Source organism: Aquarana catesbeiana, linkage group LG12 (genome assembly GCF_042186555.1).
Source record: "Aquarana catesbeiana isolate 2022-GZ linkage group LG12, ASM4218655v1, whole genome shotgun sequence".
In the NCBI taxonomy this organism is placed as follows: Eukaryota; Metazoa; Chordata; class Amphibia; order Anura; family Ranidae; genus Aquarana; species Aquarana catesbeiana.
In genome coordinates, this window is record NC_133335.1 from 43,282,203 (window position 1) to 43,308,911 (window position 26,709).

Here is a 26,709-nt window from a genome sequence, read left to right on the forward strand (position 1 = left end):
TGTGGTCCCGCAAGCTGGAAAATGTTTGTGCTGGGCGCAGCTGAGAGTGGCATTGTTACGTAGGTGACAGTGTGGTGTGAGGTTGGCCGGTCCTTTGTCACAAGTTAGCGAGGAGGGCAGGGATCTGACACCCATGTTCGTCACAACTCCGACTTAGAAAAAGGTTCCTGCACTACTTTTGGTCCAACTTCAGCACGACTTGCATTGACTTCCGTTAAAGAAGTTGTGTGCAAGTCGCGCTGGGATGTCGACTTTAAAGTCAGGGCAGTGTGAACCCGGCCTAGGTACACTCTGCTACAAATTAAGTAGTACAATTGCAGAATCCTCTTCTGTATGTAGCATAGTCAAAACAAAGAACATATATAACAAAGGACTGTTGCAACAGAGTTCAAAAACAAATATGTAAACATTTACTGTAATATCGGAATAAAAAAGTACACATTTTTCTTCCAAATATATATTTATAATATATTATATATAATTTCAGTTAACTCATATAGGATATATACACAATGTATAATAAATAACAAATATAAAAGGATTCTGTATATAAAATCTGACCCTTGCTGTGTATGGGATGTATGGAGTCTATACAGTGTCATGTTATGCTGCATTGCAGTACAGAATTGTGCTGTGCTCAGAGCTTTTACTCTCCTCAGCAGTTTTTGGGGATTGTTTTTTCTCATCTTAGCTGGATGAATTTCAGATTGGTTATAAATCTGACTGCAGACACAAAAGTGATGGTTTCTCAGTGTAACTGACTGGGCCACTAAACAGACTGGGAGAATGTCAGATTGTAGATAGAGGTGACATTTTGCTAATTGAACCCGTAACAATTGATCACATTTATGTTTGTGGGAACCTACAACTAGAACTACAAGTACCAGTCATGATTTGCCATGCAGAAATGTGTTTGCAAGATGCAGTCAGGTCCATGTTTAAAAGTATAACTAAAGCCACTTCTTTGATTTTGGAGTAGAGAGGTACCTATAAGGGTTTATTGCTGTCTGTGCCCCCATTAGGGAGATTCACACTCTCTGTTTGTCCTGTTTACTGTTATCAAGAGGGAAAGTGAAAGAAAATCCCCTTATTTGAGTTGAAACTGACAGGGGTTATAACTCTCCATTACTCTATCCAAAATGGGGAAAAAAAAGTTTTGCCTTTGATTCTACTTTTTTTTTTTTTTAAACGACAGTTCAACAATGGAAACACATAGGAAGGTGGTTCACATTCCTGTGCAATTTTCAATTTTAGTTATTTGAATAGGCTGAAACTGCACTGGATTGCATTAAAAGTAGTGCATGAACTGGAATGCCTGGTCCCATGCAATCCAGTGCAGGCAAATACGATGCGTTTGCAATTGGGGTGTCATTAGAATACATTGACACCTGCAGCAAATCGCACACCCAATGCATTTTGATCACAGTGGAACACGAACGCATGTTTTTCACTCCACATTCTGGTGTGAACAGGCCCCTAAGGGCAAATTCACACCTGATGCGCTGGGCAAAAGGTATAGATAAGGCAATTTTGCCTCAAGTCCTATTAGATTAGTTCAGTTATTACCACTGCACTGGTGTGCGCTGAAAAAGTAGGACATGCTTTTTGTGACAATTCAAAAAAGTTACAAGAAAAGGTAAACCGTACAATGCAGCTACACAATAATGCGCGCTGCTGGTGTGAACGGGCTCTTAAAGAAGTGGTTAGTGTAAATCAATCGGTAATGTTGAAGTCATACTGCAGCCTATTTATAAGAAAAAGAAGTTGCTGTGAACTAATTTCATGTCCTTGTCATACAAAAGAATTGGCATGTGGCACAGGGACTGGATGACACGAACAGCAATAAACAGACAGAGAGAAGAGAGAAGTTCCAGTCTTTTCCCACTCTGCTGGAAATACATGTTTCTTGCTGCTTTTGTCTGAACTTACAATATTTTCCCTGTACCCTCCCCCTCCCCCTGGTGATATTCCTACACCAGGACAGCATATGAGGGGCGATCTCCCTAATGCAGACACAGCAATAAAAGAAGCAAGGGCAAAGTTTTTACCAGACTTCTCTGGACTACCCAGAACTTGGGCTGAAGTTGGGCTTAAATTGTAATTGTGGTTTTACTAGAAAATGTTAAGCCCTTCCCCCACCACTTTGCACTCATTGGAGTGAATATACGATCCATCTCTCTGAGTCAAGAAGACAATCTTCCATTCTTGTGTGAGATTGGAAGTGTTTTATGTAAAGTTCAATTTTTCCTTCCTTCTGATAAAAGGCAATATTATGCTCGTGTCCGACACCAAACCATTAACTCCTAGAGAAAGAACAGGTTCCTCAGAATGTCAACTCTTTAGTTCCTATATGTTTTATGCTGTTTACCTTTTACCATGGCACTAAAATACAATTCTTGTTTTTACCTTTTTTTTTTTTTAATTATTATTTATTCCAGTATTATAGCTATTCAGCAGCCATTGCCTGCCTACATGCGCTCCGGTGATGGCTGCATGCCATTTGTAAGGGAGGTTATACTTATGATGACAACAATGGAAAATGCCTGCATATGGTGCATTGAAATGGCCACTTGCATTCTCCATCCAGGGGCCCCACGTTGTCATCTTGTACCAGAAAGGTGCCTGAGCTTGAAGCTTTACTAAAGTGCATGTATACAATGTTACTGTGGTACTGAAATGGAGGGAAAAAAAAAGTTAAAAATGAATAATGGTTGATCCACACAGTGCTTTAGCAAACCAAAATGTTATTCACTTCGGGGATCTCTGTGGCCAAAACCCTGCCTACTACACTAGACAAGCTCCTCCTATTTAACATGTTCAGGTTATTAAGTAAAATACATAGGCTAAGTTTCCTTTTTTATGAGCTCAGAAAATGCTGGTCCAAAGGCATCAAGCTAAATGATGACTGCGCCTTTAAAGAGAAAGTAAATCCTGATGGGTTTACTTCCTCTTTGTTTCCCTGCAAAGGTAAAGCATAATGGGCTACTATGCATCGCATAGTAGCCCATTATGTGTCACTTACCTGACACAGGAGCCTGCTATGTCACCGCTGTCCCCTCTGCTACCAAGCGTCCATCTTCTTTCCGGGTATCGTGGCTCCGGCGCTGTGATTGGCCGGAGCCGCAATGACGTCACTCCCGCGCATGCGCACAGGAGCCACCACTAACGGCATATTGCCGTTAGCAGCGGCATGCTCAGTGCGCCTGCGTGCCGCTGTCTATGGCGCCTGTCTTTTTGCAAATATCTCCTAAACCGTGTAGGTTTAGAAGATATTTCTTGGACCTACAGGTAAGCCTTAATCTAGGCTTACCTGTAGGTCAAAGTGGTCTGTAAGGGTTTACAACCACTTTAAAGCTGATCTCTACATGTAATGTCCTTTTATATAGTTTGTAACAAACTATTTACTGCTCTAACAGGTGTGCTTTACGAACTGTAAGTAACCTCAAGTACATACAGTGTCCAGTAGTGAGATAAAACGTCTCACCTCACTCACAGAACAAAATAGTCGGGCTGAGCATAACTCATCCATTCGTGGGAAGCTTTATATTCTATGAATGAATGCAAAGCTTCATCTGATTGGCTGAGGCAGGTGGATGACTTCACTTTCTCCAATTAGAGGAAGTTTTTAACTCGACCCAACTTGATTTTGTTCTAGGAGTGGGATGAGAAGTTCCCATCCCACTACTGAAACACAGCCCTGTATACTGTACTGTACATAACTGAGGTTGCATCCAGTTGATACAACATGCCCAACAAACTATTTAAAGGGTTAGTCCACCTTTACTGACCGTTTCTACAAACTTCCCTGTGCATTACATTGTCCTCAATAAAGTAACATGCAGTTTTTATTTTTTTAAAACTAATTATTTCATTGCTCTCCTGTCTCTGCAGGACAGATGGGGGGTGAAATGAGCAGCCGAGAAAAAAAAAATATTTTTCAAAAAGGAGAACTGCATGTTAATGTACTGAGGACACTGTAATACACAAGGAAGTTGGAGATCAGCCTTAATAAAGGAACCTGCGCAATAAATCATCTGGATAAATGAGCTCTTGTCAGTGATGGATACATAGAACTGAGCTAGCCCTTTGCCGCATTGAGCACACATTGGTGGACTATAAGATAAATGGTTACCTCACTGCCATGGTAAGAGGCAAATAGCATGAAACCATACTTGACCGTAAAGCATCATGTTTCCTGACAGTTAAGAAACTGGTGATAGGAATAAACTGTAGGGTAACCTAATCACCCCTAAATCTGCAGCACTCATGCAAATTCCTATAGATGTTGTCAAATTTGAAAGCTGGCCATAGGCACTGAACTACTTGACCCATCACAGTGAACTAGTCACTGACCAATATTGGAGGAAATAATATCTTTCTCTCCTATCCCAGCAAGTGTTTACTGCTTCACTACAGGCATTCTTATACAATATTCAGACATTTTTGTGGGTCACCTCAGATGCGGAATACATTCCAGTGTCTTGAAAAACTTGACAAAGCCATTATCTGGGATCCTGTTCTCATCTGTACTTGCAGAGCCACCACTATCTTCTATGCCTGCGGACAACAGAAAATCCAAATGAACATTGCTGTAGTTGGTAAATACTCCTGGACTTAGGCATGTATAGACTTGTTAATGGTCTACGCTGATCAGATAAGCAGACTGCACAAGAATAATTCTGGATGTATTTTGATCCAAATTGTATTTCTGACCACGTGAATATATAATAAATGTGCAGACACAAGGGAAATCTGATATTGCACACAATAAAACCTAATCCACCCAGTCTTACTGCTCTGAAACCAATATGCAGCCAATATCGGTGTGGAGTCTCCTTCAGAGTCTTCAGTGATAATAAACTTTCAGAATTTCCCTTCAAGGAAAACGGTCATGACAGAAAGGGCATCTCAATGCCAATCCACTTCTTCCAGTTGCTAGGCTGTGTCTGGCTTGGAATATGGAACTCTGAACTGTGTAATAGGTCTAGTTCAGTGATTCATAAAGCAATGACAGGTTGGCTTTTTTTAAATTATCAATGGCAGTTTTCCTTCAGCCTTTAAAATCCTAATCTTCAGGCAAACACATTATGGCTAGATCTATGTATCTCTCTATATACAAAATTTAACTGCACCATTTTGAAAGGAGCAATGCCATTAATTTTTTAACCTGTAAATAGGAAATGAAGCCCGACACTGATTACTTCCTGGGTGTACTGGACAACAAACTGGCCTTTACAAACAATGGTGGTTAAACCTGCACTAACCTCCCTTTCACAACAATTGGAAGCTGACCCTCACTTGCGATGAGCCGTCCCGATAACCTTCAATAAAATAGCACTGGAGCTCACAACCAAAAACACGGGCACATGTTATACTACCACTTTACAGTAACAAAAAGAAGACAAGGGCGCACCAGCCTTGTGCATTAACTTTTAAAACATTTATTAGATTAAAAATAGTAAAAGAAGTGACTCACAAGTGATTGGTGGAGGAGACACAACATAAAATCGCACCAGTAGACAGTCTGCGATTTGGGATGAGCGAAAACCTTCCAGGGGTCGTGGAGGAACGCACAGACGTTGCAATCCGCTAACGCGTTTCGAGGGGAAAGTCCCCTCTTCTTCAGAGCTATGCAGTGCAACCTCCCTCGGCGAACCTCACTTATAAATGCCTGCAAGCCAATAAGACAGGGATGGGCCCATCCCTGTCTTATTGGCTTGCAGGCATTTATAGGTGAGGTTCGCCGAGGGAGGTTGCACTGCATAGCTCTGAAGAAGAGGGGACTCTCCCCTCGAAACGCGTTAGCGGATTGCAACGTCTGTGCGTTCCTCCACGACCCCTGGAACGTTTTCGCTCATCCCAAATCGCAGACTGTCTACTGGTGCGATTTTATGTTGTGCCTCCTCCACCAATCGCTTGTGAGTCACTTCTTTTACTATTTTTAATTTAATAAATGTTTTAAAAGTTAATGCACAAGGCTGGTGCGCCCTTGTCTTCTTTTTGTTTCGGTTTTTACTAGGATCCCCATCCTTGAGGGCAGCAAGGCCTATGTTTATGTACTATACTTGGTGATCCACCTGTGCGCAGAAGTTACTTTTTTTCTCTCTTTTGCTATTGTATACCACTTTACAGTGCCTGGTGTTTATTGTATACCACTTTACAGTGCCTGGTGTTCTCCTTTAATTTGCAAACAGGAAAATATATCTGCTTTCCCAACCTCTTAGGCCCCATAGGAAGACAACTAAATGGCTATAGGACAATTGACACCAAAACATAATGGAGTTCCAGCAATATGTGGATGACATTCACACATACCTGTGTCACTTGCAGGTGTGCACGTCGTAGATGCGAACACATTCCTGGCAGCTCACATAGCAGCACCAGTGGAAGATGCAGTGGCATTTCTCTTTGCGTTTCTCAGTCCGGGTATTGTGACCTCTTCCACAGCACAGCAGATCGCAGCCGTCTATCCCGTGAGATGTCACATTGCAGGAACGCCCCCGTGTCCCGAAGGAGCCAGTCTCTGGGTTGGGGTCACAGAAGTTTGGAGAGGTCTCATAGTACACAAGGTCCCTCTCAGTGGGAGGTTTGAACAATGAGTATTTGGCCCGCAGGGTTTCCACCCATCCTCGTGCCTCTCGATGTTTCTCCACGGCCATCTCAGAAGCACTGTCATACTTATCCTTCAAGTGGTCACCGATAGCTCGAAAGTCTGGCTGGGACCACCAGCAGGTCTTTACCTCGCAGCTGCCAGACAGACCATGGCACTTGCATTTCAGGTGCATGTGGTCCAGGATGGTCTGTGAAAAAGAAAGGTACAGGCATGGGAAAGTGAGGTTACAAGATAAAAAAAAAAGCAAATATTGCTTGACAATTATGAAGAATGATTCCTTCTACAGTCTGAGGAACTATTAAAGTTCCAAGTTCTCCCGTTAATGCTTTCACTATAGGCAGCCCCTTCCACTCTACAGGCATGTTGTATAGCTCTCTATATACACTATGTCAGTGCTCCTGTACCTAACGATTGGTGGAATGAAGCTACTTATACCTGTAAACCTAAAATGTTAAATAACATTTCATAAGGGTGCTGCTTGGCCCACTTTGAAATATAAATTAACATCCCTGTGCCTGTGTGGGTTTCCTCCCACACTCCGAAGACATGCTGGTAGGTTAATTGGCTCCTGTATGATTTGGCCCTAGTATGTGTGTATATGAATGTGAGTTAGGGACCTTCGAGTGTAGGCTCCTTGAGGACAGGGACTGATGTCACTACAATATAATAATAATTTAATTAGTGTAATAAGTATTTGATCCCCTATCAATCGGCAAGATTTCTGTCTCCCAGGTGTCTTCTATACAGGTAACAAGTTGAGATTAGGAGCACACTCTTAATGTCCAAGGATGTCGGGGACAAGATTGTAGACTTATGCAAGGCTGGAATGAGCTACAAGACCATCGCCAAGCAGCTTGGCAAGAGGGTGACTGCGATTATTCGCAAATGGAAGAAACACAAAATAACTGTCAATCTCCCTCGGTCTGGGGCCCTATGCAAGATCTCACCTTGTGGAGTTTCAATTATCGCAAGAACAGTGAGAAATCGGCCTAGAACTATACGGGAGAATCTGGTCAATGATCTCAAGACAGCTGGGACCATAGTCACCAAGAAAACAATTGGTAACACACTACGTTGTGAAGGACTGAAATCCTGCAGCGCCCGCAAGGTCCCCCTGCTCAAGAAAGCACATGTACAGGACCGTCAGAAGTTTGCTAATGATCATCTGAATAATTCTGAGGAGAACTGGGTGAAAGTGTTGTGGTCAGGGGAGACCAAAATCAAGCTCTTTGGCATCGACTCAACTCGCCGTGTTTGGAGGAGGAGAAGGAATGCTGCCCATGACCCCAACACACGGCTAAGGCAACAAAGGAGTGGCTCAAGAAGAAGTACATTAACCACTTCAGCCCCGGAGGATTTTACCCCCTTCCGGACCAGAGCACTTTTTGCGATTCAGCACTGCGTCGCTTTAACTGACATTTGCGCGGTCATGCGACGATGTACCCAAACAAAATTGATGTCCTTTTTTCCCACAAATAGAGCTTTCTTCTGGTGGTATTTGATCGCGTCTGCGGTTTTTATTTTTTGCGCTATAAACAAAAAAAAAAGAGCGACAATTTTGAAAAAAACGCAATATTTTTTACTTTTTGCTATAATAAATATCCCCCAAAAATATATAAAAAAAAAACAATGTTTTTCCTCAGTTTAGGCCGATATGTATTCTTCTACATATTTTTGGTAAAAAGAAATCGCAACAAGCGTATATTGATTGGTTTGCGCAAAATTTATAGCGTCTACAAAACGAGATCATTTTATGGCATTTTTATTTTTAATTTTTTTTTTTTTATTCGTAATGGCAGAGATCTGCGATTTTTATTGGGACTGCGACATTATGGCGGACAGATCGGACACTTTTGACACTATTTTGGGACCATTGTCATTTTTATACAGCGATCAGTGCTATAAAAATGCATTGATTACTGTGTAAATGACACTGGCAGTGAAGGGATTAACCACTAGGGGCTGGTGAAGGGGATAAGTGTGTCCTAGGGAGTGATTCTAATTATGAGGGGGCTGGGCTTCAACACACAGGACAGTGATCACTGCTCTCGATGACAGAGAGCAGTGATCTCTGTCCTGTCATTAGGCAGAACGGGGAAATGCTTCGTTTTACAAATGCATCTCCCCGTTCTACCTCTCCATGTCACGATCACGGGCACCCGGCAGACATTGGTGGGCGCGCGCCCGCGACACTGCTTTTTTAAAGGGGACGTACCTGTACGCCCTTTTGCTTACCAGTGCCATTCTGCCGACTTAAATCGGCATGCGCTGGTCGGCAAGCGGTTAAGATCCTGGAGTGGCCTAGCCAGTCTCCAGACCCTTATCCCATAGAAGATATGTGGAGGGAGCTGAAGGTTCGAGTTGGAGACTTGGAGAGGATCTGCAAAGATGAGTGGGACAAACTCCCTCCTGAGATGTGTGCAAACCTGTTGGTCAACTCCAAGAAACGTCTGACCTCTGATTACCAACAAGGGTTTTGCCACCAAGTACCAAGTCATGTTTTGAGAAGGGGTCAAATACTTCTTTCACTCACTAAAATGCAAATCAATTTATAACTTTTTTAAATGCGTTTTTCTAGATTTTTTTGTTGTTATTCTGTCTCTCACTGTTAAAATAAACCTACCATTAAAATTATAGACTGATCAATTCTTTGTCATTTGGGGATCAAATACTTTTTTCCTTCACTGTATATAAGGTAGTGAGGGAAGGTAAAACAAATCCCATCTGTGTATCAGCCTTTTGCAGCACACAGGGCAATGCAGGTAAAGCTGAAGAGCTCAATAGATTTTTGGCAGACAGACAGACATTTTTCTGCACTTGCAGAGTTTTTAAAGAGACAAAACACACGGGGAAAGGTGCATGTATTGCAAATATGGACTGTACACTTTAATCGCTTGCCGACCGCCGCACGAACATTTACGTCGGCAGAATGGCACGGACAGACAAATGGGCGTACAGGTACGTCCCTTTAAATGTGCCACCGTGTGGTCGCGTGCACAACCCTGCCGCGAGCTTCGTGAGTATGATCGCGGGTTCCGCAGACTCGATGTCTGTGGGGATGCCCGCGATCATCTCACGGAGAGGAAGAACGGGGAAATGCTGATGTAAACAAGCATTTCCCCGTTCTGCCTAATGACACTAATCAGCTCCCTGTGATCGGGAGCAGTGATCAGTGTTGTCACACGTAGCCCCCCCCCCCCCACAGTTAGAACCACTCCCTAGGACACACTTAACCCCTGTAGCACCCCCTCCTGGTTAACCCCTTCACTGCCAGTTAATTTACACAGTAATCAATGCATTTTTAAATGCACTGATTGCTGTATAAATGTGAATGGTCCTAAAATAGCGCCAGAATTGTCCGATCTGTCCACCATGTCGCAGTCACAATAAAAATTTGCTGATTGCCGCCATTACTAGTAAAAAAAAAAAAAAAAAAAATTATTAATAAAAATGCCATAAAACTATCCCCTGTTGTGTAGACGCTATAAATTTTGCCCAAACCAATCAATATACGCTTATTGCTATTTTTCTTACCAAAAATATGTAGAAGAATATGCATCAGCCTAAACTGAGGAAAAAATATTTTTTTATTTTTTTTGGCATATTTATTATAGCAAAAAGTAAAAAATAATGCGTTTTTTTTCAAAATTGTCGCTTTTTTTTTGTTTATAGTGTAAAAATAAAAAACGCAGAGGTGATCAAATACCACCAAAAGAAAACTCTATTTGTGGGGAAAAAAGGACGTCAATTTTGTTTGGGAGCTACGTCGCACGACCGCACAATTGTCAGCTAAAGCGACGCAGTGCCGAATCGCAAAAAGTGCTCTGGTCTTTGGCCAACCAAATGGTACGGTGCTTAAGTGGTTAATACTTTTAGAACAGTTACCTTTCATTGTTCTTTTATATAAAGACAACCTGTATATTAGATCTGCTGCTATTTAGAATTAGCCGAGTGTCCCACAATACCCAAATTGTGTATAACCGTGCATTTCTCTTACCGCCCTTCCTGCCTCATTATTGTGCCTATTCATGGCCGATCTGGCATCTGGTCTGTTCTCCCTGGCATCAGCAAATTCTCGGGACACCAGGACCCCAAAGTCTGCATCTTCACTGCAGCCGCCCCACTTCCAGCCATCCCCTGATGAGCCTTTGTGGTGGGAGTCACAGCCGCAGATGGTGGAGCTGCCCTCTGCACAGGACCGGGTCACAGCAAAGGCCACTCCAGCTGAAGCGATGGCATGAACAAAGGCCGACTCCCGCGTGGCTTCAAGAGACAAATAGAAGGCACACTCTGTTACACCATATTTATATTGCTGTTACATCACTATTACATCAGAGACACAAGGAAAAGCAAGACATAATTGTAATAATGGGCAGCTGCTGAAATCACTATGTACAGACTCACTGGGGAGTGTTGGGATCTCTACAATGTGGACACAGACAGCAATACACACTTTATTGGGCTTCTCCTCCTCTATATACAGCAAAAATAGGTTCTGGTTGTAATGTGGCTTTAATGAAAATATGATTTATTAAATCCCTCAGCACTTTTTTTTTTTTTTGTTTTTTTTTTTTCAAAGTACCTGACTGGTCATTACAACACAACCTAATGTTGATAAACCTGGTCCAGTCAGCAATCATTTACTTTTTTTGCAGACAGAAGCTATCCACTGGCCCACAGTAAAGCATCAACCCTGTGAGGGAATAAAAGTTCCAAAAAAAAATTGCTGTGTTGTGTGCTTCGCTTTGGCTCTATGCTCTCATGCACCACCCAAAACGTCCTTCCCATTGGCTCTGTACAGACCCCCTCCCACACCATCCAAAATGTCCTTCCTATTGGCTCTGTACAGACCCCTTCCTGCACCATCCAAAATGTCCTTCCCATTGGCTCTGTACAGACCCCCTCCTGCATCATCCAAAATGTCCTTCCTATTGGCTCTGTACAGACCCCTTCCTGCACCATCCAAAATGTCCTTCCCATTGGCTCTGTACAGACCCCCTCCTGCATCATCCAAAATGTCCTTCCCATTGGCTCTGTACAGACCCCCTCCTGCATCATCCAAAATGTCCTTCCCATTGGCTCTGCACGGCCCCCTCTTGGACCAGCCAAAATTTCCTTCCCATTGGCTCTGTATGCCCCCCTCCTGCACCACCCAAAATTTTCATCCCATTGGCTCTGTACGGACCCCCTCCTGCACCATCCAGAATTTCCTTCCCATAGGCTCTGTACAGACCCCCTCCTGCACCACCCAAAATGCTCTTCCCATTGGCTCTGTACCATCCAAAATGTTCCTCCCATTGGCTCTATAGGGACCTAGTCCTGCTCCACCCAAAATGTTCTTCTCATTAGTTCTGTACGGACCCCATCCTGCAACATCCAAAATTTCCTTCTCATTGATTGTACGAACCCCCTCCTGCACCATCTAAAACTTCCTTCCCATTGGCTCTGTACGGTCCCCCTCCTGCACAATCCCAAACCTGCTTCTCTTTGGCTCTGGACTCCATGTACCCCAAATTTCCTTCCCATTGATTCTGTACAGACCCCCTCCTGCACCATCCCAAATTTTCTTCCTATTGGCTCTGCACAAACCACCTCCTGCACCATCCAAAATTTCCTTCCCATGGGCTCTGTATGTACCCCCTCCTGCAACATCCCAAACCTGCTTCTTTTTGGCTCTGGCCTGATCCCCTCATGCACAATCCAAAACTTCCTTCTCATTGGCTCTATATGGATCCCCCTTGCAACATTCAAAACCTGCTTCCCTTGGTTCAGTACAGACCCCCTCCTGTACTAAACTTCTCCACCAGAACACAAAGCATTACATGGAGACACAAAATGAAATCAATGTTTGTCAATCAATGAAATCCTGCTAGGCAGGATGTGCATGCAGGCAGGAGAGAAGACCAGCACATTACTTACTGAGAAGAAATTTTTGGCAACTGAAGCAAAGTATAACTTCAAGTTTTCTTAATTTCATTCATATTCACTTAAAACTGTCCCAGCACATCTCCTTGCTCAGAGATGTGCCCTGCTATGCCCTGAGCGCAGACTGCACTGAGCTGTGTTGCTGGACCAGAGCAGTGGGGGTATTACAGTGCAGATCTATGCATCACGGCGTAAAAGGATTAATCCTCTTATTAAAAAGATCTCCCTCCTTTTCCCAGTGTGGCCAGTTACCTGCTGGGACGCTCAATCCCCTTTTGTGTTCTGGTGTCACAGTGTATTAGTGACATAATGATGGACGTCCCTGGGACCCGATTGTGACCAGACTGCCATTTCTCTGCCGATCCGTAGCAACAGGCAACTTTGCGCAGACTGCTCGCTGTCCCCTGCTTGTAGGGGGAGCAGCGAAAGGGCGTGTGAATGGTCCTGGAGTCCTGCTGGGCCCAGAGCCCCTCTCAGCCTCTCAGTGGGGTGGAGGCTTAAACTCCTTTCATTCTGCACTAAGCCCATTTCACTCATTCAGCCAGTGTTACTGAGCTGCCAGCCTCCCTGAGAGCGAAACCCACATGCTGCCATCTCTGGGAACCTGCTCGCCTCTCAGCCTGGGACTGTGTTTCGTACACGGGAAAAACCCCTACATACAAACAAATATATATATATTAAAAATGGCGGACAAGAAGATTCTGTAACATGGCTCTTCTGCACAGCCCAACATTATGGGGGATCAGCAGCCAGTGATAATCTGTATTTAGAGTGTGACTAAAGTGTACATAAAGAATGCTGGCAGTTTTGTACATACACACTATGTCAAGCCAGCATGCAGACACCATAAATATCCTACATTTAGACAAATACATTGAGTATGCTATACTCCTGTTTTAAATAAAGTTTATGGCCAGGTGCTGCAATCTCATCTTCATTTGGATCATGTAAAAACAGACCTACAAAATCAATCAGCATTTTCTATGATTAGCTGCAGTTTTCTATTTATTACTCATTAGTACAAATAGAATATTCATTATCAAATGGAAAAAATTGCACTCTAAGAATTAGCAGATACCCCACCCATAAGGTGGTGAAAAAAAAGCACAACATGCATGTATTGACTGCTCTCTCTGTCTCACATATATAATCACAAACTATACACAGAAATATGTATTTAACGCATTAATACAAATGAATAAGATTGTTTTGCCATTAGTATCAAAATGTAGCTTCTCATATATACAGTATATTATATAGATATATTTTTTTTATGTCAAACAATAATATATTATATATATATATATATATATATATATATATATATATATATATATATATATATATATATATATATATATATATATAATTTTTTTTTTTTTTTCTCCCAAGTACAAGTTTTTACAGTTTTTCTATTTGCTTGACGTATTTAACAGCACATTCTGCGTTTTCTACTGTTCTGGCAAGTGTGAAGGTAAGCAGAATCAGCTTTAGTTAGAACACTAAGCCGTACCTTTATCTAGCACTGGTCCAAAGATGGCAAGACTGTCATGGATGGTGGTACAGTTCCAGCGCCTGCCTCTGAACTGGTGTTGGCACTCCTGTATTCCTAGCTTCACCCCTTCGGCCACACTTGACATGATCTCAATGTAGTTTCGACAGAATCGCATTTGCTTGGGCACCAGTCCTGGTATGGATCCACAGAGAATGGGCTGTGAGCTGAGGGAACTGTACTGCTGCCCCAGTGCCAAAGACCTATGTAGACAAAGTAATAGACAGGTAAGGAGTCAGTAGGACAGCCTATAAGATGTATGCACACCTTCACTGACCAGTCGGTATTGAGAACGGTCACTGCAGTCTCTATCAGCATGATCCTTTCGCCTGAGGCATTGCTGACCTCATTTTCTGAATATACTATTTTCCTGGCTGTCATGATGACTTTACATGTGACAGATGAAGAATGTCCTTATGCTTATGTGAGGGTTATAACTCCTGACAGCTAGTCAAATAGCACTTTCAGAAGGAAAGGTCAGCAGTGATTTCCTTAATATGGCTTTCATGACAAGTTTCCATTTATTACTATTTCTTTGCTTTTTACCAATTTATTAAAATCTTAGTTTACAACCACTTATACCAATATTTTACGGAGTCCTGATCCCCATTGTCCCTGGTTTCCCACAAGTGTTCCAATAAAATTGAACTGAGACCTGCTCCCCATTGTCCTTGGTCTCATACAAGTCTTCCAATTGAACTGAGATCTGTTTTCCTTTGTTCCTGATCCCATACAAGTGTTCCAGTAACATTGAAATAAGACCTGTTCCCCATTGTCCCTGGTCGCCAACAAGTGCTGCAATAACATTGATCTAAGACCTGTTCCCTGTTATCTTTGGTTTAATACAAGTGCTCCAACACCATTGAACCAAGATCTATAAAAACACAACATAAAGCAATAAAAAACCATATCAAACAGCTATTTATACGTGCCTCTATTCATATTAATAATACATTGCTTAGACTTTTTTGTTGTGTTTTCAGATTATTAATTTGGGTAGAGAAAGGAAGCTGAGCAAGGAATTCCTCTGGTTTTGTTTTGTATGAGTTGGCCTTCCATGTGCTCCTTGCTGCAAAGGCCAGTTATAGGTGGGGGCAATGGCCATTTCTTTGTACTGTTGGAATACTGGTGAGGGGACTTTAAAAACCCCTGTTTTTAACGTATACTGTTAGACAGAATAATTTGGTTGGTTGCAGGCTGGTCGGTAAGTCGAGCTGGGAATTTCTTTGGTTTTGTTTTGCATGCATTGCCCTTCCATGTGCTCCTTGCTGCAAAGGCCAGTTATAGGTGAGGGCAGTGGCCATTTGTTTGTAGAGCAGGGAAGAATTATAATCAGAGTCTGGGTGACCACAGTACCATAGGGAAAGGAAGTCAGGTGATTGGTACACCTGACAAAACCTTGATGAGTGAGGGTAGATCTTTTTTCAATGGACCATAGACAGCAATAAAAACCTGCTAAAGTATCAAGTGTACAGGAAGTGCAGGTAATGTCTCCAGTAGAATGTAGACAGCAATACAAATCCATAAGAGGGTCAAATCTTTCTTTAAACCACTAAAATAAAAGTTGTATTACTATTTGGGTCTGTTGGAGTGATTTCCCCTTCTTCCAGTTTAGATAACAGGGGAACATGAAGTGAAAGTGAAGTGAAGGGAAACCCCCCCAAAAGGACACAGAAAATAGAAGTGTTTGAGATTTAACTGATAATTTGTAAATTTACGATTGATTTATCTGGCCTATAGTACTTCCTTAATAGCTTTCCCAGCTATGGGCCTCCATAGGGGATATGGGCACTGTCTGCTCAGACGAAGACAAACTCATAAAGGGGTTGTCAGTCACATTTTAGTCTTCACACTCAGTGCTTAGGCCATAATCAACTCCAACAAGTGCTCTCATATTATTGTATTCAGATCTATTTCCTGATGTCCTTGGTCTTTAATGCCTCTTTAAATTACACCCCAGACTCTTCCATTGATGTTCCAGGACTAACCTTGCAATAAATACATTTGAGGATTTGTGTTTGCCCTCCATAAAACATCTCTAGGAACCGGACACACTCCATGCATTAGTGAGTCTCCTCTTCTGTTCCTCGGGGAGACCTCATTACAAAAGACTTAAGACCCCCATATCCTCCTTACCGTTAACCCAGACAGAGCCACACCAGACAATACAGCTCATCCTACAGCCTAATCCTCAAACAATACAAGAGATTAAGATGCCCCGGATATTACCTAGTGGTAACTTATTCCAGGTCATCCAGCTGGGTACCAGTGTAATCCTCCTTGGGCAGAGAAATGTAAATGGACCAGTGTGCTACAATGACTCAAACACTGGGCAGATATTCAATAAATCAGTGAGAAAAAAAAAACACATCACAACTTTATTTCAATGTAGCAACCATGGCTACCTAATCCATATGGTAAGAACTCTTTACAAAAGAGAACGATAAGTCAATCAAACCTTTACATGGGATATTAATATCTGTTCTGACTTCTGAAACATTCCAGAACTCACCAGTGCTAAATAGAAGAGTGGAGACGTCACCCATAGCAACCAAATCCTGATTACCATTTTTCTTCATGGCTTTCTGGTTTTTAACACTTTCCTATTCTGTGTTTGCTCTGTTAGGTTATGCACTTATGACATACTAACCAACACTGCTGACATTCTAAAGCAAGCCTACACATATGTATTCCATAGTCTACTATAGAAACTGATAAGTTACATAGGTGAGGGAATAATTACCAAACCCTCATAGAAGGTTTTTTATTTAAAGGGTATCTCTAGCCCAAACCCCAGAAGGATTTTCCCCTCAATTCTTATCTTAGTGAAACCTTTTTCTGTCAGCTTTTTATTTCGGTCTGTGTTACTTTTGCAGATTATCCCTCACTTCCTGTTGGTGAATCTGTTGTGTCAGACAGGAAGTGAGGGGCAATTTCCCCAAAGGAGTCTTTCCCAGAAAATGTTTTGGATGCTCTTACACTTAACTAGTTCCCACCCGGCCTATAGCAGATTGATGGCTGGCCGGGGGTTTCATCGTTCTGAGAGGACGTCATATGACGTCCTGCAGAACGGCCGCTTGTGCGTGTCCCCGGGGGCACGCAATGTGGCAATCAGTGGCGAAGTGTTTCGCCTGGACACACTGCATCACCAATCACAGTAAAAGAGCCTATGACATAGGCTCTTTACTATTTGAGCAGCTGTGTCCAATCACAGCTGTTCACAGTGTAAATAGGAAGTGCCAGTTATCGGCATTCCTCTCCTCACACTGACAGCGTGAGAGGAGAGCCTATAAGCGTCTTTTCTCAGTGGGGACATCTGCACTGATAATTAGAACAATGATTATCAGTGCAGCCCATCAGTGTCAATCAATGTAGCCTCACCAGCGCACATCAGTGAAGGAGAAAAATTACTTATTTACAAAATGTTATAACAGAAACGAAGAAAAAGGTTTTTTGTTTTTTTCGAAATTTTCAGTCTTTTTTCATTTGTTTAGCAAAAAATAAAAAACTCAGTGGTGATTAAATCCCACCAAAAGAAAGCTCCAACGGTCTCAAAAAAGTTGTCATTCAAATTGCGACAGCACTGAAAACTGGCCTGGGCAGGAAGGGGGTGAAAGGGCCTGGTAGGCAAATGGGTAAAGAATTAAAGTATGCACTGTGCTGTACATATTCCTGAATGGTCATGCAGACAGCAAAAAACTAAATAAAATTATTTCAGCACACATGTGAACATTCACAACAATGAATTTACATTTCAGAGACAATTTCCAGGGAGACAATCAGTACAAGGAGACTTCAGCTTTGAATGGAAGCAGCCAGGTTAAGTCAACCCATCATCTTCTTATGTCTCGCAAGGACCCAGACAGTGCCTGATAAACGGGTCCTGGTGGCCCCTAAAATGTTGCACCTTTAGGGCCGGTTCACACTGCTGTGGTGCGAATTTTGTGCAAATTCGATCTGATTGCGTTGCAAATTTTCATTGCGAATTCTTTATGTGTTCTGGCGAATCTTGCCATCTATGGAGCTGAATTTGCATCACACACAGATCAAACTCGCACAGGACCCTTTTTGTACGCAGCTTAGATTCGCAACACATTGATGTGAACGGCACTAATGGAAAACTATGTTATTTAAATGACTTGCGAATTTGAGCGAACGAAACAGCTCAAATTCGCAATAGAATTCGCAGCCGTGTGAACCGGCCCTTACTGCTGTGATGTGATTACTTTAGACATTTGGGCTTCTTTTTGAAGATCCACGGTGTGCTGGTGATATGTACAGTGACAATTTACAGCTGGTAGTTGCTGCAGCACACTTCTTTCTTGCCAGGTTCCAGGAATGTGTGCAATGGGAATATTATATGTGATCAAGTGGTGAGCTCTCTGCAGCTGGTGAGAATTCTGTGGTCGATGGTCCCTTCCACCCTTTTGTGTTTCAGCTCCTCCTATTGCATTCTCCAGAAAATAAAAAATACATAAAAACACCCAACAGGGAGAGTGGAACCTCATAATGGCCACAGCAGGCGTGTTGACCCCGTAACTACAGCATAGACATCCCACCAATAGAATCCCCAAGAGATTTAAGTAACTATTAGGTGGTTCAATGCTCCAGAATCTACTAAACACTGAAATATCAGCTTTGGGTGGTCTGACCCTTTAAATAACTGAAGCCACACAACTTTGGAATAGTCCTGTACAAGACCATGCATGGAGAACAATCTATAAGTAAGGAGAGAAATACCATAAGCTACTAGATAAAATCTTTCATACTGATCAAAGGTTTGTAAATCACACCATCCCAATTCCAATGCAAGAATGTCCAGCCTACAAGAATCTGCAGAGCTTATTTGATACTCCGACAGAAAAAAACTCATCTTTACTGACACAATCCCAATACAGAAAAAGATCTTTCCATTGCAACTAAATGTGCAGCTGGTGAAATCTATGCACCCCTTACCTAGGGAGGACTATTTCCTAATAAAAAAAATCCATATTAATACGGTAGAAAATACAATAAAATTGACAGTTATTGCTTCCAGTTTGACTATTTGAGACATTTACATCAGACCATGAAACACAGAATGCTCAATTTACAAAGCCTTAAACGCCAGTTAAATGCATTATATTTTCAATCATGTGACTGTAATTTTCAAATTTCTTTTAACTCAACTGAAAATAAAATTTTTTTTCAAAATAAGGTTACTTATCCTAGTTTGTAAGCTTTGAATTGAGCCTACAGAGAGGAAGACAATCACCTGTGAACAGATACTAGAATTCTGAATACACTATTTGACTTTATGAAATGTCTGCCATACAGTAACAATAAATAACTTTTGACAGTGCTGTTACTGTTAAAGCTTTCAACAGTAGAATGTAGAATCTGTATCAGCTGGGAAGTTACAACAAAAGGGCAATCCTGAGGGCAAGTATAAGCTAACATATTCCTTATTTGTTCTATAGCAACCCTCCAACATACATTAACACCGTGTCCCTTCAATTATGATCCTGCATACATGCTAAAAGACATTATTACATTCAAAATATTATATTCTGATATGTATTAATACATGTCATCATAGTATTACATTTATGAATTCCCTTTTTTTAATGTAAAAAAAATGTACTTTAATTTTTTTTCTTTACATTTAAATGCAGACCAAGCTGTCCAGCAAAAGTGACAGGGCCTGGGACACTGCCTGGAATGGAGGTGGTACAGCGGGCATGTTTTATTCCCATTTTGCATGTTTAATGTGCACAATAAATAAGCACAATCAAAACCACAAAATTAATTATCGAACAGACATACAGAATTCCCCAGTATTGGGGAACTGCGATTGCATGTTTAAATGAAAAGACGTTTTCTGTTTCAAGGACGATGCTTTCTGTACAACCATGGCCAATTTGCTAAACACCTGAGAAGTGACAGTTACAGATCTCAGGTATGTGGGTATGTAGGATGTTGATTGAATTATATGTAGGGAAAAAAAAGCACAATAGCATGATGGGACACATTGATGACAAAAGGAACCAAGATGTGCAACAGGCAATCATAAAATGCCTCTCTGGTATATTTAAATTGGAGCTAGGTATTAAAACATCTTTATACAATACCTTAGTGTTTACCAGTACCCACCGGTGTGTGTCGCCTTTTAAAGTGTGTACATTTATTGCCAAGGCACCCCATGGGCCTGCAAACACAAGCACCAAACAGGAGCTTTTACATCATATCTAAAGTTCTTCCCAGTGTAAAACACTGAACTAATCACATTTTTATGTACACTTGTTAAAAACAAAACAGTTATTGTTAATGTATTACAGCAAGGAAAATGACCCTTGAGGAGTCATAAGGACCCCTGCAGAAGGCTTATCAATAGAAGTAGTAGGTGATCTCTTACCACCAAATAGGGTAACCAGCCAAGACGGGGACAGCAGCGAAAAACCACAGGAAGTGCAGAATGTGGAGCCTGCCCATGGGGGGAGAGCGCTGTGCGTTGGGAAAGGCAGGAGACCTTGCTGGAGAAGTAGGGGGCATCCCATGAGAAGCTCGGTTTGTCCTCTTGCTGAGTGTCTATTTGGGGGGGGGGGGAAAGGAGGTTTTGGCTACTTTATACCCTGCCTGCTGATCATGACAAGGAGAGGGAAGCTAGATGTCACCAGACAACCAATCCCTGAACCATGAGACAAGGTAAGAGAATCCTCCCTACAGGGAGCAGTCAATCAAAGTGCCCCCTCCTTCTTCAACAATACTTCTTTATCCAGCCTCCTACTTATCTCCCCTCTATGCCCTTTCATGTCTCCAAATCTCATTCTGTCACATCTTTCAGGATAAAGTCAGTGCAAAGAGCAACAGTAATGAGAATTAAATGCCGCAGCCTAGATCAGCCAATCACACGTAACCTTTCATGGACTCTTTCACTCAATTGTTTACTGATCACATTGTTATCTTACATTGTCACACTGTACACTCTATCAAATGTACCTTATGTGGTTTACATCTCACAAAACTAGTACAGTTCTACAAAAAAGGTTTGATTATGAATAACTTGAAAAGCATGATGATCTGCAAAGTTTTCTAAAAAATACGGCCCTCATTTCTATGCCATAGGGAGGGTCACAGCTACGTAGTGCCCAGGCTCAATAGAACCCCAATCCATGCAAACCTTATGGCTTTTTTTTTATGTGTGTTTTGGATGGAGCAAGAAAGAGTTAGAACCATTCAAGATTATATAGATGTCTGTGTACCCATGCTGTCCCCATGAGAATGGGACAGGAAGCAAGCAGAAATCTATTTGGTGAAAACGTGTTTGGTGACGTGTAATGTAACCCATGTCAGCACACAAAAATGTGTGGTAACACACAAGTCTTAAAGCGAAGTTCCACCCAAAAGTGGAAACTCAGCTTATCTGTATCCCCCCCCCTCCGGTGCCACATTTGGCACCTTTCGGGGGGGGGGGGAGCGGGTACTTGTTTTTGACATTAGAAGTCTGGCCCCCCTCCTCCTCCTTCCCCCGCCGTTGAGCCAATAAGAGAGTGGATGCAGAGTAGGGAACCGGCTGTAAAGCCGCAAGGCTTCACTGCCGGTTTCCCTTACCGGCTATGGCAGCAGCAGCACCTGAGAGCCGATGGAAACATCGGCTGGGGTGCCAACATCGCTGGATTACAGGACAGGTAAGTGTCCTATTATTAAAAGTCAGCAGCTACAGCATGTGTAGCTGCTGACTTTACATTTTTTCGTATGGGGGCAGAACACCGCTTTAAGGCAGAACTAAAGTCCACAATAAAGGAGGCCTTTTTCTGACATTTGTTGTCAGTATTTTTTGCTTGAAACTTACATAGAAACCCAAACATTATATACATATTTTTTTAGCCCAATTTTTTTGTATACTATGAAAGATGATGTTACACTAAGTAAGTAGATATCTAACATGTCATGCTTTAAAATTGCGCACGCTCGTGGAATGGTGACAAATCTCCAGAGGCAACGCTTTCAATTTTTTTTTTTTTCTTTTTACAGGTTACCTGTTTAGAGTTAGAGAGGGGGTCCTGTGCTAGAATTATTGCTCTATCTCTAACTATCAAGGCGATACCTCACATGTGTGGCTTGAACACCATTTACATATGCAGGTGTGACTTACATATGCGGTCGCTTCTGTGCGCAATCACCGAGGGATGGGGAGATTTAAATTTATTTATATTTTCTTATTTATTTTACTTTTTATTTTTACACTGTCTCTTTATTTTATTTATTTTGTTATCACTTTTATTCCTTATACAAGGAATGTAAACATCCCTTCAAATAGAAATCAGCATGACCTTTAAAAGCAGATAAAAAAAAGAAGACAATTCGACTTTAAGGAAAAAAAAATCCTGTCTATCTGTCCGAGAACTGGAAGTGAAGTCTGACGTTGCTTCGGTCCTCTAGGGGCATAGAGCCAAGAGGGGGCTATCTTGCCCTCACTCGACTTCTTGCCTAGCTATGGGCCGCTTCGGATGAGCTCCGGGCTTACCGACGGCTCTGGTAAGCTCGGAAACTACCGGGAAGCGGCAGGAGGGGGGCACCTCTCCCGCCACCTATAAAAGTAATCTCTTAGCAAATCAGCCACTTCGACCACTTTTATCTGAAAGCCGGCTGCCTAAGGGAAACAACAATACGGGGGTTTTGGCAGCTAGCTGCTGCCATCACAACAAAATCATGATGTACTGTACATTCCCAGTTAGGCGGTCGACAAGTGGTTAAAAAACTGCAAGCAGACAGGTTCTGTATTGCAGAAAGGACATGCAATGTCTCTTCTGCAATAAAATAAATGTACCTACCTGCTCACAGTCTTCTTTAGAATATACACTGAGCATCACATGCAAACCTGTAACAAGCCAGGTAGAAGATGCCGGTGCCAATGAGGGACCTCAGACTGTTGAAGCAGGGGTAAGTATTATGGATGTTGTTTCCAATTTACTGCATGCAAATGTGTGAATGCCCCCCCTAGGGTTGTATTAACATATTTTTGGTAAAGGGGGAAGGACTAGAATCATTGTTGCTTTTTGACTGCTGTATGTATTTTCCTATCCAGGTGACCCCTGTTATTAGAAATCACCACAGTGGGGTCACAGAAAGCAACAAGAAATGGTTCCAGGCCCTCCCCATTCTATCCAAACGTGCTCTCACTAAGCATATGATGAAATGTCACGTCACCATGATTGTGTTCAGAGAAAACTGTATACCAAAATGATCAGTCAATCCTGAGATAGCAGCTAAAGTTATAGGTTAATCTTGCCCTTTTGGCTAAGATCAATCTGTTCTTATCAGTTGCCAAGAGGAGGCGCTGTGTTACTGCCCCAACTACGGTGGAGGTTGAGGTGGTGGCCATGCAAATCCTCTGGTGTAATAGTACCTAGATGGTTAGTACCGGTGCGAACCGAACCCGGAGTGTCCTAACGAACTTGGAGGCCGGCAATAGATTTCCCCTGAGAAAGCCGGAAGGGTACTCCTGGTGGGGATGGGTGCTCCGCTGGTCTGGCCAAAGGCCGGGTCCCGAAAAAAGCCTGTGTGTGTGCCCCTGGAGTGGCAGCCCAGGGGTGCCATAATCTCACTGTGAATGAGGGTCACTTTGAGTTATGGCACCAAGGTCATTGCACTTCCACACTTTTTTCACACCTGCCTCTAGGGCCAAGCCTTTTGGCTAGGACCAGAGGAATTTTTTATTCCTGGGCAAAGGGCTGGACATTGTAATGCGCAATGTCACCTTCCACTTCTCCTCTACTTCCCCCCCCCCCCCACATTATTTATTTATTTGTGCTTGTTGTGTCACTTTCACTTTTTTGTTGATGTACACTTTTTCATGTTTGACTGGTAGGATGTAGGTCCTCTGGCCTGCTCTGAACATCTTGGCAGGGGGTGGACATGGCCTTCTGGCTTGGTTCGCCCACTCTCATAGGGTCTCCCTTCGGGGGAGCCCCACCTAGTACTTGGGGTGGTCTGTTTCGGCAGACCTCACAGAGAACAGGGTTCATCTAGTTTCGGCCAGATGGACCATGTGAAGTACCCCAGTCCCCGTCTGGAGCCTAACGCCCTGGGGGATCAAGGCTAGGGTCCTTTCTCTTTGGAGGAGGACCATGTGTACACCCTGTGCACGTTTTGTGTTTCACTTTTTTTATTTCATAAGTAACGATTCACAACTAATAATTTCATATGGAGCTTGTTGGAAAATACACAGTTCTGCACTGTCCTACAAATGAAGTTTTCTTTTCAGGAAAAACACCAAATGCTTCATGTAACAATTGTCCTCAAAGTCATCAATCACAGCCAAGCCTTTGCTGTAAAATTATGAATTTTGAAAGCCCCGATTTGATTGGTTCCTTGTGAGGCAGCACAGACAGCTCTCTCGTAGAGGCACTGATACATGAGAAATACAAATCTGAGTTGCTCTTGAGCAACTGAAGTCTCTCACACTTGGTGATTTACAGTTTGGCCCTATGTGGGCCGATGGATATGCAGCTATTTTCAGGAAGATGAGAAATTAAAGCATTCCCCTAAGTCTAAGTGAAAAGCCCCCTGCGGGGATCGTCTCCAGGGAGACCCGAAACTGCAGGACAACCAGCCAGAAGAGAGACACAGCGAGAGAATTAGGGGGGAGTGTCTCATTAACCCCTGCACTGCACAGTACACACCAGAATAAGAGGAGCCACAGATCTACTAAAAAGAGACCATAATCATCCCTCAGCATACACACACCCCAGACATCCACATTACCTTATCATTGGGAATGCCCAGGCTGTTAGAATGTCCGCTTCAAACCATAGGAAATATTACTGCCATCAGTTTTAAAGATTACAATCCATAAGGAAACCAGAGCCTTCAAAAAGGGTTATAGGGTTGTCAGGTTTTTTTTGTGGTTTTGGTCCGCATCCAATTTGCATGTCAGGAGCCTGTGACCGGCTCACACATCTCCGGAGCGGCTCTGGTGCGATTTGCACGGGAGTCCTGTGCGTCTTCCGGTTCGTTTCAGGTCCGAATTCAGCCACAAATTCGGGCTGAAATCAGACCTGAACCGGTGAATGGAGATGCACCGGACCCCTGCTGTAAGCCGCTCCGTGCTCTAGTGTGAACCCAGCCTAAAAGGGTATTTCTCTCACTTTGGAGAGATTTCCTCTCACCTCCTGCTGTGACAACAGGACCAGAAGTTAAATGTCTCCAGTGGGACACAAAAGGCAAAAAAAAAAATCTGATGGGTTTAATCATACAGGGTAGGTGAAAACCTACTTTCATAAAAAACAGCAGCAAATGAAGCATCCTATGAGCATTGAGACCTGGGGATGAATGTCTAGTCATTTGTTTTTTAATGTGTAGAAGGAACACTGACAGCTAAAAAATACATCAGGAAAAACCCCCACCAACAACCAACATTTCTTCCCTCTGCAGCCTACCTTCTACCGAGAAACAAAGGAGAACTCACAGATTCTAAAATGAAGTGCTGGTATCATTAGTGCATTGGATGAGGTGGAGATCGTGATGTAATCCCCCGGCTACTCCACATTGTGCAATCAGAGAACACTTTGCATTCACTGAGAAAAATTACAAGGCATTCTGTGAATAGTGTCTGTGTACAGGACCAAAAAAGATCGCAGAGATTACTGTAGTATCAGTGACTTTAGTAGCGATTCTCCATTTTCACAGCAGTCCCACGGGTATAGAATATGTATACTTAATATTGTCCAAGCTGAACCAATGTAACTAATATATATATATTTTTTTTAAACAAACAGGATTGTTTTATTAAAGTAAACAATACATGGTATTACAAGAAGCATTTGACATGGTAAATGCAAACAAAAGGTACAGTAGATAGATAGGTTCAGAAAAAAGTACACTACAGTCCAACAGGTCATGGCAACTCAAACTTATACACTACTAGGTGTACAGAGACATCCAATGCAGGACTAGGAAATGACACAGGTCTAGCGCATCAAGAACCCTTTCAACTCAAAGGAAATATAACATCCGGGGGAAAAACATAAAAGGAAGATGAAAGGGGAACACGGGAAAAGGATGGGGGGGGTGATTGGTGGGAGTCAGGCAAGAGGTGACACAAAAGGGGTGCCTCCCTTCCTCACACAAAGAACCAAGAAGGCCCACACAGTAGTACTTCCTACTGGGACATCCAGGGGCGCCAGACTACTTTATCTTGCAACCAGTAAGATGGACAGCTACGGTTGATATGTCAGTTCATACAATGACAAAGCAGCATCAAATGTGGCTTCCCAAGACCAGACAGCAGGGAGGACAATAGAAATCCAGTTACAAAGAGTTTCTTTCTTGGCATAGGATCCCCAGTAGTGCCAATTCCGGAGACACAGGAATGGACAACTGAAGCTTGAGATTATTAGGATCAAACACATCTGACCAGAAAACAGCAATCCTAGGACAAGCCCAGAACATGTGAAAATATTGACCTGGGTGTATATGACAATGGGGACACAGAGGGTCACAGTCAGGATAGATTCTATGAAGAATAGAGTCTCAGAAGAGTATGGTATGCTCTGTGCAGGAACTTGGTTTGGATGAGCTTGTCTCTAGAGGAAATCACCAGTCTGGGGCATTGCTCAAGACAGTCCTCCCAGTCTTC

At 42.6% G+C, this 26,709-nt stretch overlaps 1 protein-coding gene across 2 annotated transcripts; it reads right to left on the reverse strand.

The window, feature by feature from the left end:
• Positions 1-465: 465 nt before the first annotated feature.
• Positions 466-25,267, reverse strand: WNT3 (Wnt family member 3). 2 transcript variants are annotated; one of them, XM_073607655.1, is made up of 5 exons: positions 24,837-25,267; positions 14,052-14,293; positions 10,611-10,876; positions 6,316-6,800; positions 466-4,557 (listed from the first exon to the last, which is right to left on the reverse strand). In XM_073607655.1, the coding sequence occupies exons 1-4, from the start codon at positions 24,842-24,844 to the stop codon at positions 6,321-6,323; spliced, it is 996 nt and encodes a 331-aa protein (XP_073463756.1). In that variant the 5' UTR covers positions 24,845-25,267; the 3' UTR covers positions 466-4,557; positions 6,316-6,320. The 2 variants fall into 2 exon arrangements, with proteins under 2 accessions (XP_073463756.1, XP_073463755.1); XM_073607654.1 differs by lacking the exon at positions 24,837-25,267 and adding an exon at positions 20,485-20,664.
• Between the last annotated feature and the right edge of the window lie 1,442 nt (positions 25,268-26,709).

Excerpts from the sequence above, each read along its gene's own strand:
- WNT3 (XM_073607654.1), bottom strand. The coding sequence starts at position 20,621 with ATGCCCCCTACTTCTCCAGCAAGGTCTCCTGCCTTTCCCAACGCACAG. Across the intron at positions 14,294-20,484 it reads GCTGGTTACCCTATTTGGTG|GTCTTTGGCACTGGGGCAGC; the intron begins GTAAGAGATCAC and ends TTGTCTACATAG. Across the intron at positions 10,877-14,051 it reads TGGACCAGTGCTAGATAAAG|CCACGCGGGAGTCGGCCTTT; the intron begins GTACGGCTTAGT and ends TGTCTCTTGAAG.